At 38.1% G+C, this 17,195-nt stretch overlaps 1 protein-coding gene across 1 annotated transcript in view; it reads left to right on the forward strand.

The window, feature by feature from the left end:
• Nucleotides 1-17,195, forward strand: part of LOC103160487 (transcription initiation factor TFIID subunit 2) — a 46,593-nt gene that overhangs the window by 3,912 nt on the left and 25,486 nt on the right. The window contains 12 exon segments of the mRNA XM_035449650.1: nucleotides 1,050-1,190; nucleotides 1,953-2,185; nucleotides 3,221-3,326; nucleotides 4,608-4,720; nucleotides 7,447-7,585; nucleotides 9,044-9,082; nucleotides 9,821-9,935; nucleotides 10,236-10,345; nucleotides 11,070-11,135; nucleotides 12,670-12,832; nucleotides 12,835-12,901; nucleotides 12,904-12,926. Of these exon segments, the coding sequence (XP_035305541.1) occupies nucleotides 9,054-9,082; nucleotides 9,821-9,935; nucleotides 10,236-10,345; nucleotides 11,070-11,135; nucleotides 12,670-12,832; nucleotides 12,835-12,901; nucleotides 12,904-12,926 (573 nt within the window). The 5' untranslated portion in view covers nucleotides 1,050-1,190; nucleotides 1,953-2,185; nucleotides 3,221-3,326; ... (1 more) ...; nucleotides 7,447-7,585; nucleotides 9,044-9,053.

Genomic DNA, 17,195 nt, shown 5'->3' on the forward strand with positions numbered 1-17,195 from the left:
GCATTCTCAAGTCCCACAGTGTAAGTTCACTGATCTAATCTGGGGTAGAGCATTCTCAAGTCCCACAGTGTAAGTTCACTGAGCTAATGTGTGGTAGAGCATTCTTAAGTCCCATAGTTAACTTTACTGATCTAATCTGTGGTAGACCATTCTTAAGTCCCACAGGTAACTTCACTGAGATAATCTGGGGTAGAGCAGAAGCTAGAACTTGAATTCTTGCCACATGTCCTTTATGCTTAGAGTTTAACCTCTCTAAAGTTTTATTTTCCTTGCTTTAAAAATTTAGCCGTTACAATTATTGTTTGAAAACTTCTGTCTACCTTCATTTAGTCTCATAAAAGTCAAGGAAAGAAGAAAACACTTTGTTTTCATTGTATGTGGGAGCAGATGAGAACATAGTGGGATTCTTCAGTTTTAGGGTTCAGGTAGAAGCTTATTGCATAGTCACAGGGGGGAATTAAAATAACCTCTTTTAACCTAATGCTAACAGGCTTTTTTACTGTACAGAAATAAAATGTAACTTAATAGATGATGCAATTTCGTGAGTAATCCTCCCTATCCTACCTTCTGTCGTTTACTGTCCCAAGTCAAGTAGAGTTAACAATTTGGGAGAAAATACAAAAGGAGAAAAAACTTGAAAAGTAGAATTGCAGTTGGGTTTGAAAGACCTTAAGGCATTCATATTAGGGGTTGTGAATTTTTTTCTGAAAACATTCCATGTCCAAAATGTTGCGAAGAGAATATGATACACCTGGTACTGTGCTTTGTGGGAAACCACAAGAGGCAGATTGATTGGAGGCACACCATCAACTAGTGTAAGTGGAAACAATAAAAGCCTACACTGTGGCAAGTGGTATCACTTCTTAGTGGGATTTGATCCCAGGCCTCTAGTATCTAGGCTAGTGCCGTACCACTGGAGCTGCATCCCAAGCATCTCTGTGGTTTCTTAATACAATGCTCAGGCTGTGGTTCTCATTGTAGTGTCTTCCCTATGTAGGCTACTGTTGCTTATTTGCATGTCAGTGAATGTATGTATTTATTTGTTGCAGAGTTAAAGGTTCTGAAGATACATAACAATTTTCTTTGGATCAGCCGAAAGGGGGTCTTCATTTTGTGGTACCCAGTGTAGAGGGAAGTATGGCAGAGAGAGGTGCTCATGTCTTCTCTTGTGGATATCAGAATTCTACAAGGTACATTATCAATTCATATATTTCAATAAACTTCATTTTATGTATTGAATGTGCAGTGTATTTATTCATTTAGAATGATGAGTGTAAGCATTTTTTTTTTTGTAAACGATTTGTTTTTTGTCCTCTAGGCTGCTTCTGAATCATGCTGTACTGGTTATTCCTTCTGTCTTATCATTTCTTTCTTCATCTTCATCTCTTCCTTTACAGAATAATCCTGAAATAATATATCAGCTTGATTCTTTAACTGTATAGTGAAATTCAGCATACAGGAAGCTGTACACATTTAAATGCAAAAACATAACAACTTTTCACAAATGAACAAACCTATTGAGCTTCCACTCAGATTAACACAAATAGCATCACCACTTGGCAGAGTTTCCACTGTTTCAGCATTCCCACCTGGCATTCTGTCTCTTTACTCTGTTTCTGAAATGCTATTGATGGTGCTTGGTTTTGAACTTGAAGTGAATGAACTCATTCATGGGTTGTAGCTGGTTTTTTTTGTTGTTGTTTAACATTGGTAGGCTCACCTACATCTTTATGTGACATTATAATCCATTCCCATGCTCCGTACTTTACTACTTGTTATTGAAATATTTTATAATGTGAGTACTTGGCTCCGATTATTAATCCTTCTAAGTCAAAGATTTGTGTTTTACAGTTATTTATATTTTGGTCTCTTGTACTGATTGTATGATACAGTAAGACCTGACCTGAAATTTGAAGTTTAAAGTATTTTCTGTGCTGTTAATGTATTTGTAGATTTTGGTTCCCATGTGTTGATTCATACTCTGAAGTTGTGTACATGGAAATTAGAATTTACAGTAGATGCTGCAATGGTAGCCGTGTCCAGTGGAGATTTGGTGGAGACAGTGTACACCCATGACATGAGGAAGAAGACTTTCCATTACATGCTTACTATTCCTACAGCAGCACCCAATATCTCCTTGGCCATTGGACCTTTTGAAATAATTTTAGACCCATATATGCATGAGGTGAGTCTTTTCTCCTGCCTTGTTCTCCTCTGAACTTTTACTCCTTAGGAAAAGGAGGCTCAAATAAAAGAGTTTTACCTTTACCTGTCAAGATTATCACCAAAAGAAAAGGTCTCATCTCACATTTGCTTGGAAGGAAAACCATTTTGGCCAATTTGTTGACCAGGATTCTAACTGGTAAACTGGTCATTCTGTGCCTCAGTATAGTAAAGTGAGAATAAATCTTACTGCTTTCTTTTTCTTAGTAAGGTCTCTGTGCAGCATAGACTACCCTTGATGTCATGTGTTTTAGTAAGGTCTCTGTGCAACCCTCCCTGACTTCTTTGTTCATTTGGCATAGAATTGTTTCATGAGACACTCTGTGATACTTGTTTTGAATTTAGCAAATATGAAAACCATGACTATTATTTCTACTGTGGCTCTTTTACTAGTTTGTCTCTCCAGTATTCAGGGTGTACTGAAACACCAGAGGGTGGCTTGGGTGACAGTTCTTGGGCACAGATAGTTCTGATCAGCATGAGATCTACACAGCTGATCTCACTGTGTAGTCCAGGCTGGTTTCAGCCTCCCAAGAGTTAGAATTATTGTTATAAGCCACTACGCCAGGCAACATAAACTATTAATTCCTAGATTTAGGCACTGAGATTTAATGCTACTTGACTGGCATGTGCAAAGTATTGGGTCCAATCTTCAACATTGTACACATGCACAAAAATTACTAAAATTATAAAATATGCAGTAATTGCTAAGTTTAGACACATGAGTAAGAGCTTATTGCTAAGCCTTAAATTTTAATTCTTTCTTGTTTATGGAGAAAAGAAAAAAATTAATTTGGAACCAGTTTTTATTTTCCTTGTGTGTAAGGTTTTAATAAACTTATATAATCCATTTTAAATTTAATTTTTAGCACAATGAAACATTTTGTAAACCTGATCTGAAAAGCCCACTAATTTTGCAACAGCTACTTTCAACATTAAGAAATGTATTAAAAACTAAATTTGTCCTTTTTTGAGATGATTATCTTTTTATTTGCAGGTTACACATTTTGTTTGCCCCAGCTTCTTCCATTACTCAAACATACCACGTCATTCCTTCACGAAGTTTTTGAATTTTATGAAGAAATTTTGACTTGTCGCTATCGGTACGCTGGGTTTTTTTGTTTGTTTGTTTTGGTTTTTTTTTTGGTTTTTTTTTTTTGGTTTTTTTTTTTTTGTTTTTGGTTTTTCGAGACAGGGTTTCTCTGTGGCTTTGGAGGCTGTCCTGGAACTAGCTCTTGTAGACGAGGCTCGTCTCGAACTCACAAACATCCACCTGCTTCTGCCTCCCGAGAGCTGGGATTAAAGGCCTGTGCCACCAACGCCCAGCCGTACTCTGGTTTTAAGACTGTCTTCATCGATGAGGCTTATGTTGAGGTGGCTGCTTATACTTCTATGAGTATTTTCAGGTTAGTGTCTCTTGAGATGGGGAATGCCTAGATTAGGGTACTGAGAAAAGGCAAAGCTGTTGGCTGACTCTTTGATCCAGATTTAAGATTGGTTTTGAACTCCAGGTATGACTGAGTTTATAGGTCATCTGGTGTGTTTAAAATGTTACAGTGTAGCTTCCTACGTAAGGAAGTTAGGCATCCTAGTGCCTTCTCCAGAGTTACCATTCGCATTTCCATTGCTGGTATAGTTCTCAGTGTCTGTAAATGTTTAGCTCACACATTTGTGGGTCAGTAGTGTGCCTTTTTGTAGCGCTATAAAATGTATTGGTATCATCAATTTGTTGTAAAAAACAAAACAAATTCTTTTCTTTGTTTTAGCTCTCCTTTTCTGCCCCCTTTTTTTGGTGGTGGGGGTTCCAAATTTATAAGTTTTATATGTCAGGGTGGTTGTTTTACTTTCTTATCCCTAAAAGTTCTCATGTGTCACGTGAGATACTAATATTGTGCATTCTCCAGAACACAGTTGTAAAAATTGAATGAAACAATATATTTAGAAGTAAATAACAGAATGCCAAAATTTACTAGACACTAGAAAAAGGGTTTTATTTTTGTTACTGGTTTTCTATTTGGGGAGAAATGTTTCCATACTATGTGTTTCATGCTGGCTGTGCAACAGACTGGATACTGGGAGGAAGGATTTTTTAAAATTAAGTAACCCCAGTGTATTGGGATTCATTTCTGATTAACACATTCATTTCTTCCTCGCTTCCCAAAATAGTGATATATATATATATTTGTAAAATCAATAGAAACATTGTTCCTTGCTTTAGACAGATTGTGAATTTCAGATAGATTTTGAAAAGATTGGAATATTCTGGACTTTTTCCTTCTGTATTGAGCTTGAACCTAAAACTGAATTGCTTTGGGAATGCAGTTACTGTATTTTGACTGACTGTGCTTCCGTTGGTCCTGTCACTTCGTGTCTTTGGCTTTCAGCACAAACCTTCTGCACAGTGCCATGATTATAGATGAGACGCCCCGACCAGGCGGTGCCTAGCGCAGTCGTTAGCGCAGCAGTTCTTTGGATGCTTCATATCGAGAATGTCTTGGTGAGTAACATCAGAACTGCAGACTGAGCCAGAGGGTCAGGAAAGCTGACCTCCCCTCCTCTCCCCTCTTGTATTGTTCTCTGACAGCCTCTTGTGGTCCATGCTGTCCTCAAACTTGCTGTGTGTCTGAGTCTGGCCTTGAACTGACTAATGCTCCTGCTCCCTCCCGAGGGCATGGCTAGCATGTGCTGCTCTGCTTCACTCTCGGCTTCTTTTCTGCATTATAAGCTGGCTGCTGCCCATAAGTTATAAATGGCGGGGTTATTCTGAGAGATTTTCTCAAAAAAGAAAACCATTAGTAAAACTTTATCTTGATTGTTTTTGGATCAGCTTTAATATCAGCTCTATAAATCACTTTGTAATTACTGGGGCATGGTGGCATATGACTTCAAACTCTCAACGGGCAGAGAGGCAGGTGGATCTTAGTGTGTTTGAAGCCAGTCTGATCTATGTAGCAAGTTCAGAAAAGCACCCACTACATGGTGAGACCCTGTTTCAAAAAAAAAACAAAGCAGAAAGTTACTTATATAATTTACCATAAAATAAGAATTCTGAAAAACAGTATCTTAGCTGTATAGAATGCAGATTTGAATGTATAGAAAATTAATTAGAAGTCAAATGTCAGTGTTCAAATCTTCTGGAAAAATCTGTGAGATGATTTTTAAAGCAAATAATTGTCTTCAACAGTAATGATGATGGCATAAAGAATTTGCCTTTTAGCCGGGCATTGGTGGCGCACACCTTTAATCCCAGCACTCGGGAGGCAGAGGCAGGCAGATCTCTGTGAGTTCGAGGCCAGCCTGGTCTCCAGAGCGAGTGCCAGGATAGGCGCCAAAGCTATACAGAGAAACCCTGTCTCGAAAAAAAGAATTTGCCTTTTAGTTTTTAGATTCTTGCTACTTTTCTTGAAAAGAAGGGAGAAGTACATTTGGGGCTGGGGTGCAGCTCAGAGACACAGTGCTTTCTTATACATGCTAGATCCTCAGTTTGAGCCCCAACACTAAAAAAAAAGATAATCTTTGTTTTCTTTAAGTGGAGGTGAATTTCGTATTGTTTATCTGGGTTTTTTGTTTTTGTTTTTTTGAGAAGGGGTCTTTACACTTGTACCTCTGGATGGCTTAAAACTTGCAATGTAGACCCGCTTGGCCTCAAACTCTGCCTACTGAATGCTAGGATTACAGATGGAAGTCACCACGATTGGCTACTTATAGTTAATTTAATACACTATACAAAAATTCCGTGAGATTGTAATTTTTTTATATTTTAATGTAGAATTCCATTTCTGCCTTACTTTTTACAAATTTAATGTTACTGTTGTGTGTGTCTGGGTTTATGTGAGTCAGTGAGTGGTTGGTGCCAATTGCCTTTTCTCTAGAAAAAGTACAAACATTAAACAGTTTAACTTAAGGATGTTGTAAAACCTAGGTAATGAAAATTATGTCTGTGTGTCACAAAGTAGAATGTAGGATTGGAGTTTACCTTAATGAGAATTTGAACTCAGGACATTGTATACATACTAGGCGAGCACTGATAACACATTCTCAGTCCAAGAATGTGTATTTTGTTTTGATGTTTTGAGATGGCATCTTATCTAGGTTACCATGTCCTTGAACTCAACTCTAAAGCTGAGGGTAAACTTAAGCCTCAGCCTCCCAAGTGTGGAGAATGTATCAGAGCTAGATAAAATAGTGGCATGTGAAGTGAAAACTGGGGGAGTTTTATTACATCCCATATTTGGTGGTGGAAAAGAAAAGGATAAGTATGTTATTTTTCTGAGATCATTATAAAGCTCACTTGATAGGCTGCCTCTTACAGGATCACTCGTGTGTTTCTTGAGGCCTAGTAAGGCCGGAACCATAATGATAGAGTGATGCCACAGACTGGTACTATTGTCAGTGCCCACTCAGTACTGTTATGTCACATAAGATGACTGTGAATGAATTTAAACTTAAAAATGTAATGTTTTCCTGTTTGACATGCCATGTTTTCTAATTCAACTGGACATGAGCTGTACTTTCTTCAGTTTTACCCTGCTGTGCTTTGGTTTGCTTTGGTCCTATTTTGTTCCCCTGTACGTCTGCTTAGGAATAAGAATGATTACTCAGCCTTGTATCCCAAGGGTGTTGGCACAAAACACAACTCCAACCTCAAAAGGGAATATAAGATAGTTTATTCCAGAGCCAGGTAAGGGTGATCATGGCCTGTGGACACAGGTAGATGCAGGTTTCCTGGGTGGCAGCAGTTTTATGATAATAGACAAAGAAAGTCATAAATCAGCATACTTTTCAAATTCATCGTTGGTACTCAGTGTCACACCCAGGGATTCTCAAATGCATTAGCAACTGAGCTGCACATGCCTTGTCCTTGGGTTTTTCCTTTTCTAAAGTTGTTTCATGTCTATTATAAAATAGGAGTGGGTGAAGCTGAACACTGATTGTGAGAGTAAAATTTGACACTCTTGATAGGTAATTAGTTAGAGCCAATCAGTTTTAGAATGGGTTGTGTTAAGATAACAGCAATTCTGCTCTATGTATAGGATCATAAAATGTTCTGCTTTTAGGTATTTGCTATACAAAAATATTTTATGTAAAATTTGCTGTAGCATTTTGGAATAGTGGAAAATTATCAACAACTTAATTTGTTTACATTAAATGTGAAGTTCACCTTCTACTTTTTTCTTTTTATAATCAGATTTGTTATATTCAGTGAATTTATGTTTTTTCCAGCCCCTCATATCACCACCTTCACTTTTCAATCAAGCGTCCGCATACACTGTCCTGGGAATACTACACTATGTTTCAATGTAAAGCTCACCTCGTGATGAGACTGATTGAAAACAGAATCAGCATGGAATTTATGCTACAAGTAAGTCCTAACATGAAGAACTTAGCAACATGAAAGAAATATCACTCTGTGTGTGTGTGTGTGTTACTGTTCTGTTGCTGAGATAAAAAACCATGACTGAGACTAAGGCAACTTCTTTGTTTGTTTGTTTGCTTATTATTTCTTGATGTAGGGTTTCTCTGTGTAGCCCTGGCTGTTCTGGAGCTCACTCTGTAGACCAGGTTGATTTTGAACTCAGAAATCCCACCTGCCTTTGCCTCCCAAGTGCTGGAATTAAAGTCGTGTGCCACCACCAACTGATGACTGAGGCAACTTGTTAAAGGAAGTGTTTATGAGCTTAAAGTCCCAGGGGGTTAGAGTCTATAGTGGCAGAGGGAAGGCAAGGGGACAGGCAGCCGAAACAGCAGTGAAAACTCATTTTGATCCACAGACACTGGGAATGGAGACTCTGAAGCCTTGAAGCCTACTCCCATGACACAACTCCTCTAGCAAAGCCACATTTTCTAATCCTCAAACAGCTACCAACAGTGACCAAGTATTCAAGTGCCAGAGACTCAGGGAGGACATTTAATATAAATCACCACATTCTCCTCCCTGTCTCTCGTAGTCTGAATGGCCAGATCGTCATGCAGAGTGTATCTAGTCCAACGTCAAAAGTCCCCACAGTCGTTCATAGTCAGAACACTGTTTCCAAGGCCAAAATTTCTTCTGAGACTCCAGGCAGTCTCTTAATTATAATCCGCTGTAAAGTAAAAAGCAAAGCACACCAGGTATAGACCTGAATTAGCATTCTCACTTATGAATTGACATTTATAATGCGCCCATCCCCTCTCATGTGCTAGGTCAATGCCTTCCCACTGCATTCTTCTTACATATCCCCCCCCCTTTTTTTTTAAGATTTTATTTATTTATTTATTGTGTATAGTCTTCTGCCTGCATGCCAGCAGAGGGCACCAGATCTCATTTAAGCCACCATCTGGTTGCTGGGAATTGAACTCAGGACCTCTGGAAAAATAGTCAGTGCTCTTAACCGCTGAGCTATCTCTCCAGCCCCCATATTCCCTTTTTTTTTTTTTTTTTTTTTTTTTCTTCTTTTTTTCGAGACAGGGTTTCTCTGTGTAGCTTTGGAGCCTATCCTGGCACTCACTCTGGAGACCAGGCTGGCCTCGAACTCACAGAGATCCCTCTGCCTCCCGAGTGCTGGGATTAAAGGCGTGCGCCACCAACGCCCGGCCCCATATTCCCTTTTGAAAGCAGACCACATGAGCTTTATGAAATGCCTAACATGAGAGTACTAGGCTTGTAATGAATACTCCAAGTTTTGAATTCCTGTTTAAAATTTGGTAGGTATTATATATTATGCTCCTAATTCTTAATAAATGGTGTTTTCTGTGTACATTGTTAGTCTTCAATAATGTTTCTATGAACAATGCTCTTATATCCTGTTTAAACATTTGTATGTTTCTCTTGCTCTTCCAGTGCAAATTGGATGCAGTGTCCAGTTGGAAACAGTGTTATGTGAGTGTCTGTCCTTACAGGTTTTCAATAAACTACTAAGCCTGGCCAGTACTGCTTTGTCTCAGAAGTTCCAGGCGCACATGTGGAGTCAGATGCTGGTTTCCACCTATGGGTTTTTGAAGTCCATTTCCAATGTCTCTGGCAAAGACATGCAGCCCTTAAGAAAGCAGTGGGTGTTTCCTTTGCAGTAGCAGCTCAGCAAAGTGGCAGGGAATCAGGGAATAAGTTGTGTGAAAGATGGAAAAGAGGGAGGTGAGCCAGTGATACTTCTTTAAAAGTAGAAATAACTGACATATGACTTGTATCTTCTAAAGCCCCTTCCAAAAACTAAGTTAGATTCATATGTAAACATGGATGTTTATGTTTACAAAATATGACATAGTTTGTACTATTTAATATGAGCAGAAAGGCAGGTTCCCCTAGCAGACAGGCTTATAGTATTATTTGTAAGATGAAATGGTCTGGTGGCTTTTAAATGTGCTTGGAGCTTGGCACAACTTAAGTGGTATATTGGAACTTGGCAACTTTTTTCACTTCAAGGTCCTATTAATAATCCAGTGGAGTAGTGTTACTTTCAAACACAAGCTTCTCGATTTTTCAGAAATGTTTAATCTGGGAAACATTTTTTATAAGAATTTTCAATATGTTGCCACCTGGGATATAATGAAGTGTACTTTGAAAATACTAAAATACTAAATTTTCATTTTAATACGTAAAATTTCCTTTACAATTCTTCAGGGACCAGAGTGGAGTAGTAAAATTTTACAGAAGTTTTGAGTTTAATAGAAAACGAAATGTTTTAGAACTAGAAATAAAACAAGATTATACATCTCCTGGAACTCAGAAGTACGTGGTAAGTGTTTTTCTAGAAGAGCTTGTCTCACTGTTGACTCTGTCCGATTCCAGCAGAGGAAGGGCTTTCAAGCTGGGTGACTGATGAGTTTGCAGTGAGTACTTGAAGGGACGAGGCTACAGACAGATTTCAGAGCACACATCCTCGCTTCCCTTATCCTTGGCACCTTGGCCATTCCACTCTGACATTACATACTTGGTATTGCATATTTTATATCTTGACTTAGCTATCGTTAAATGGAAGGATATAGATTGGCCCATTTTTTAGCAATCTTTGAATGGTATGTTGTTTTTTTTAAAGGGACCACTTAAAGTAACAGTGCAAGAGTTAGACGGATCCTTCAACCATACCTTGCAAATTGAAGAAAACAGCCTTAAACACGATATACCCTGCCACTCTAAAAGCAGAAGGTAGGCAGTGAGTCACAACTGTGAACTGGAGATGAAACTACAAATCCCACCTGTAAAATGCCTCACTGAAACTCCAGTTGTACAGCAAAACGTTTCCAGGAGGAACTTCTTATCCACAGCTTTGTCTCCTGTTGTACTTCCTGTTAGCATTGCCACACATACTTTTTGTTTGTGTCTGGTTTTGTTGTTGAGACAGGAGCTCTCGTAGCCCTACTAGCCTTGATCTTCTTACTTCCATCTCCCAAATTTTGGAATCACAGGCATGCCCTCCTACACGCCCAGCTCTTGCTTTCTATTGATGAAACACCTCTGTTTTTGGAATTATTTTTTTATATATTTAATTTACTTCTGGGACATCGTATCAATCTATAGTCCAGGCTGGCCTAGAACTCACTATATACACTAATGTGATTCTTGTGCCTCTCCTGCCCAAATGCTGGCATGTCTGGTTTTAAATGAATTTTTCATTTGCTTTTTTTTTTTTTTTTGAGAGGGCGGGGTCTCATGTATTCCAAGCTGATTTGCTTTCAGCACCCACTTTTTCTAGCATCAAGGTAGATTTTGGATTTTGCTGTTTCTAAACTCCGTTTCATTGTATATTCACTCTTCTTTGACCTATCTTTTAGAGTTTCGTGAAACCCTTTATTTGAACTTTGGCTGTTCTATAGCTCCATTCTGATTTGGAAATCCCACAGTTTTTAATTTTAGTTTATTTTAAATATAGGAATAAGAAGAAAAAAATCCCACTGATGAATGGGGAAGAAGTTGACATGGCTCTTTCTGCAACGGAGTAAGTTACTTAAAAGTATGTAATTACCTTTGAAATGTGTGTTTTTAAAACCATTTAAAGCCAAGCAAAGTTGTTAGGGAAAAAACTAAGTAAAATCCTAACTCACTAAAGATAAACCATTTCAGACTGAATGAAAAGAACAAATGCAGTAATGTAGGCATGGGCCTGACCTCAGCTCCCCCGCCTCCTTGCTCTCTCTCAGTGCTTCCTTGAGTATTATTTCTCAAATGGGTAAAATGCTTGTGACTCACTTGAGAAATCCGGAAACGCCATTTCGCATTCATTATGTTAGTTGCAGGCCTGATGTTTAGATGTCAAATGAGTCCACGGTGACACTGGTTGTGTTTGAGACAGTGTTCCAGAGCATGGTGACACAGCCTCTGTTTTCACAGACTGTTTGAATACCACTCTTCTTAATGTTTGTGTTTAGTTTTGGTTTCCTGACACAACGTCTCTTCTAGCCCAGGTAGTTTTTACTGAGCCTGACTGTTTTGTTTTCATTTTAACTTTTACATGCATGTGTCTGTTGTGCTTCCATGTGTGTCTGTATGACATTCATGCCTGGTGCCTGTGGAAGTCCAAAGAGGGCACCAGAAGCCCTGGAACTGGAGTTTTAGACAGCTGTGAGCTACCCTGTGGGTGCTGGAAATTGAACCTGGGTCCTCTGTAAGAACAACGAGTGCTCTTAACCACTGAGCTGCCCCTCTAGCGCCTGGACTTGAATTCTTGATGCTCCTGATTCTACCTCCCCGCCTGCTAGGATTATAGCTGATTGTGATATTGATTGATATTTCTTAATTATATTTTATATTTTTATATAAATAATACTGAGTTAGTATTACAGAGTGGTATTCTTTTGATCAAAATGTTGACATAGACTTGATTTGTACTTTGCATGGTACTTGAGAAATACATGGTAATTAACTGATGGGCCTGCTTTCAAATTATGATTTGAGAACTTTCTTTAAAAAGCTAGTCATGAGTCTAACTTTTTTTTTTCTTTTTTCTGCCCTTAAACTCACAGAGATTCACCTGCCTCTGCTTCCTGAGCACTGGGATTAAAGGTGTGTGCACCACCACCCAGTGAGTCCACCATTTTAAAAGGTACTGTATGTCAACTAAAAACTAAAGAATAAATGCTTTCTTTTTTCTTATTTCTAATAAGGGGTAATGTTTATAGCTATAGTCAGTTATAGGGGGTTAAAAAAAGTTTGTATCATTTGCGGTTTGATGACTCATACTTGCAGATAAGAATGCCCAGAGTAATGTTTTCAGTAGAGAATTTGGAATTTGGTATTCTGTGTGGCAACTTTTCATTATGTGTCCACTCTTCATGTCGTTAAAGATCTTGTTAGTAAGATTGTGAAAGTTAGCGTAACAGTGAAAAGTTTGTTGAAATTATAAAATATAACGGTAATAAAACTGTCAGCAGCTTGAAATTACTGTGTCTAGAGACAAGTCTGAGTGGTGACTCTGTTGTCTTTGTTTTCCATAACTGTGCTTTTAAAGTTCTAAAACTGTGTTTTCTCTCTAGCGCTGATTCCCCTTTGCTATGGATAAGGATAGAACCGGATATGTCAATCCTGAGGAAGGTGGAATTTGAGCAGGCTGATTTTATGTGGCAGTATGAGCTTGGCTATGAAAGAGATGTCATTGCTCAGCAGGAATCTATCCTGGCCTTGGAAAAATTCCCCACCCCGGGCCAGCATCATGTCTCTCACTCACTGATATTCTAGAACAAGAGCAGTGTTTCTACCCAGTGAGGATGTCAGCTGCTTCTGTCTTGCGAAGGTGAGGTTACACAGGAGAAAGGCAGATTGCCCTATGAGTGTTCTACACTTTACTACACAAAGGCTCTGAGAATGAATTAAAACTCACCAGAGTCTTTAAGTTTTTCTTGGTAACGGTACCTTTTGGAAAGCTTGTACCAAATACTTGTAACAGCACAGATTTGAAAAAAAAAAAAAAATGTTTGATATAAAAATAGGTTAAGTACAAAAATATTGTACTTGTCAGAATGAAAACTAAGAAAAATTTTTTTCATTTTAAATTGCCAAACATATTTTTAAGGCTAAGAAAAATTTTGGTTAGAAATTCTGTGATAGGGGGCTGGAGAGATGTCTCAGATGTTAAGAGCACTGGCTGCTCTTCCAGAGGTCCTGAGTTCAATTTCTAGCAACCACATGGGGGCTCCCAATCATCAATAGTGGGATCTGATGCCCTCTTCTAGGATAATGGCATACATGCATATAGAGCCCTCACATACATAAAATAAAGAAATAAATTTTTAAAAAAAAAAGGAAATTCTGTGATTGTAGTCATTTATGCTTTTATGTGAGAATTCATAAAATTAACAAATTTTTAATTGTTCCATTACGGTAGTTATTTTATTTTTGTTTAGGAATTGAAATTGGTGGTAAATAATCTATGGTAATTGTCTCAACGATTTAACATTCTAGGAAGAGTTAATTTATCAATGAACAGTCTTTAGAGTAAAGAAAGTCTGAAACCAGAAGAATGCAGACAGAAAGCTGAGCAGAAATCCTGTCTACCGGGTGTTTTGAAGCATCTGTGTGACAGGCTTGCTTCCATCAGTAGACTCTCATGCTTCGTGTTTGTTTTGTTTTTAGTGGTAGCATGTAGTTGACCTGTGCTCTCAGATATTAGAGAGAAAATGGGATTGCTTCTGTCCCCTACTCAAGAGCAGAAGCCGAGCTGAGTGAATGGTTGCTTTCTCTTCTTCAAGCCATACATCCTACTCTTGCTGGTAAGAATCACTGGCACTCTGCCGGCAGATTTCATTGTTAGATTTCATTGTTAGATTGATAGATTTCATTGTTACTCTGAAGAGTGTTGCGATTGTTCTTTCTTTTTTTTTTTTTTTTCCGAGACAGGGTTTCTCTGTATAGCTTTGGAGCCTATCCTGGCACTCGCTCTGGAGACCAGGCTGGCCTCGAACTCATAGAGATCCACCTGCCTCTGCCTCCCGAGTGCTGGGATTAAAGGCATGTGCCACCAACGCCTGGTGTGATTGTTGTTAAAATCATGCAGAACCACAAAACTATAGGATGAAGTATTTAATTACAATATCCTTAATTTCAGACATTTTTTATAGGTCCTAAAAATTTCAGTACTAAGGGGTTTTTTGTTTTGTTTTCTTGAACTCACAGAGATCCACCTGCCTCTGCTTCTCAAATGCTGGCATTAAGGGTGTGCACCTTTAAGGGAAGGAAATGCTTGAACTTTGCTGCAAGTCCTTTTCTTGGGGTCTCTTATCCATTAGTCTGTTTTTATATTTTATTAATTTGTGAATTTGTTGTTGTTTTGCATCGGGGAATCTAGGACCAGCCTTGCTTACTTAAAGAATATAAAGTTGACTATTTCTTTTCCTTTACCTTTGTAATTTTTAATTGTGTTTAATTTGAGGTATTTAGTGAAGCATGCGTTTCTTTTCACGAGCCCAGATCAGTTTTAAATAGCTAGAACTGCATTGGCACTTCTGGGCAACCACTACAGCACGGTGGGTGAGATTGCAGTACACTCGTAGCCTCATCAGCCTCTGTGTGATAGACACTGGAGACTCGAGCCTCTGCTCTGAGTTAGCGGTTGCCGGCAGAGTGCCAGTGAATCTTACCAGCAAGAGTAGGATGTATGGCTTGAAGAAGAGAAAGCAACCATTCACTCAGCTCGGCTTCTGCTCTTGAGTAGGGGACAGAGACCAGCATGGAAGCACTTAAAGGCCGTGGCCCTGTACATGTCTTGGGGTGAGGGCAAGAGGAATAGTCTATTATGTACCCTAGGTTGGCCTGGAACTTACATTCCTCATGTCTTACCCTTGCCTCAGTACTCTTCTCCAGATAAGTAATACTGCATAAGTCACTGGAGTGGCCTGAAAAACACTTAAAACTCACAATAATGTTTTTACCTTATAAGCTTAAAATATCAGAATTGTATCTACCCAAGTGGATAGGACAAACCCAGTCAGAGAAGCCTTTGCAAGCAAGTTTTTGTTAAACACAAGAGGATGCTGTCATTTAGAAATTAGCTTATGCAAAATGACTGTAAGTGCACATAGGAGTGGGGCTTTCGCTTCATCTTCTGTTTGTTTGGTTGCTTGGTCAGGGTTTTTGGTGGGTGAGTTTGTGTATTAGAAATGGGTAATAAAAGATCAAATTGTATTAATTTGCAAGAACTGTAGTGTTGGCTTCTAGAAAGCCATTTTGTCTTCAAAGTGTATTTACAATAGTGATGGAAAGTACTTCATCTTCTGATTATTTACAGATTGCAAAGCAATGGTGAGCACATGGACAGGACCACCAGCCATGAAGTCTCTCTTCACTAGAATGTTTTGTTGTAAAACTTGTCCAAACATCGTGAAAACAAACAAGTTCATGAGTTTTCAGAGGTATTTTCTACAGAAGATACTCTTCTCTTTGTTTTTAATGATGTTTTTATACTAAGCAAATTTTATTGATGCTCACCTAGTATGATTTTTTTTTTTTTTACCCAAAAACTATTCTGTATCTATTTAACTTGGAAACTGTTCATCTGATAGGTGTGTGTGTGTGTTACAAATCCGCTTTGAAGATTTTCTAATATTTTAAGTGGTTACTGGTTTTTATCAACTTTATACAAATCATATCCACGTTACTTGTAACCTGAAGAGAAATGAGTGGCCATTGATTGGTAACAGGGGGAATTGAGGTCTGGAGTATGCACACACTTTTCTGATAGTGTATTGAACTATGGTTAGAATAAAAGGAGATGGGAAGATCCATAGGAAGTCACAGGTTGTATGTGAACTAGAAACATGTCTTTTTAAGTTTTATAAATTTCAACAGAAATGCCTACAGATGGAAAGCAAAGACAGTAGTAACCATATTGTGTTTATATTATGTTTGCCTTGATTCAGAAAGAACTGTCATTTTAATATCCTTTCATTTAGGAGATGATATAAATATGATTTGCTGTTGTTAAGTGAATCAATTGACAAGCAATAAACATAAATAATTATGGGTCTATATGTTTTGATATCTTGCCAGCTTAAAATCTAGACTTGTTTGAAATCTAGTAATTTGTTAGTATGCCTAGCTTTTCTTCAGATAGGTGAAGGGTATTCTTGAGTTAATATTACCCAAAATTAATAGAGTACTAGTGTTTCCAAAAGAATACAAAACTAATAAGTATAATTTAAAAATTTGAATGAACCATGCTTAGGGATGAACCATGAATTCTGCAGCTTAAAATGTTGGTACTCAGAAGGTGACAAAAGGAAACCTGTTATGTATAAAATTTTGTAAATAAAGCTTTTCAGTTCTTAAAAATATATTGAAAAGGTGATTGGCAATACTTAATGTGTCATTTCATGTCAGCTACAGTCATAATATAGTCATAGTTTCTTTTCTTACTCGGTCTTAGTCGGAGGAACCATGTGGGCAGAAACATGTTTGCATTTATGATGCTGTTGTATGTCAAACCTCTCTGGGATTTAAGCATCTAAAAAGTTAGGCAGATCTTGTCAAACTACTTGTGTCTAATTTATGGCTTTTAACGAAGTATAACTTGCTTTAAGGTGTATTGGTATTTGGCTGAGTGCACACTAGGTACTGTTTTTGGTCTTGGTTACATATGGCATGATGCTTATGAAAGAAAGTTACTGGCCCAGAGCATACCGAGTTAAAAAAAGAAAAAGAGTGCTAATTGCTTCCTTGGATCCTTCAACTGCATGACAGTCCCACTAAGAACCCTACTTATTTACTGCCCCTCCATATGTTCACTTGCTATTTGATGTGCTGTAATTAACCCTGCATATATTTACTCATTTTATTTTCAGTGGACTGGAGTTGTGAAGAACTTCAGTGGCTACTTAATATGATTCAGACTGACCCTGTTCCATATGTAAGGTTAGTGTATGTACTGCAATGTCTTGATTTGGAGTCCTAAAGTGGGTTGAATCATTTCTGAAGATTGTGCATGGGAAAGATGTTTATGATTTTTTTAAATATGGCAATAAGCTATGCATTTTTAAGGCCTTTTTCTTTTCTTTTTCTTTTTTGAGAC

This window comes from Cricetulus griseus, chromosome 10 (assembly GCF_003668045.3).
Source record: "Cricetulus griseus strain 17A/GY chromosome 10, alternate assembly CriGri-PICRH-1.0, whole genome shotgun sequence".
NCBI classification, from domain to species: domain Eukaryota; kingdom Metazoa; phylum Chordata; class Mammalia; order Rodentia; family Cricetidae; genus Cricetulus; species Cricetulus griseus.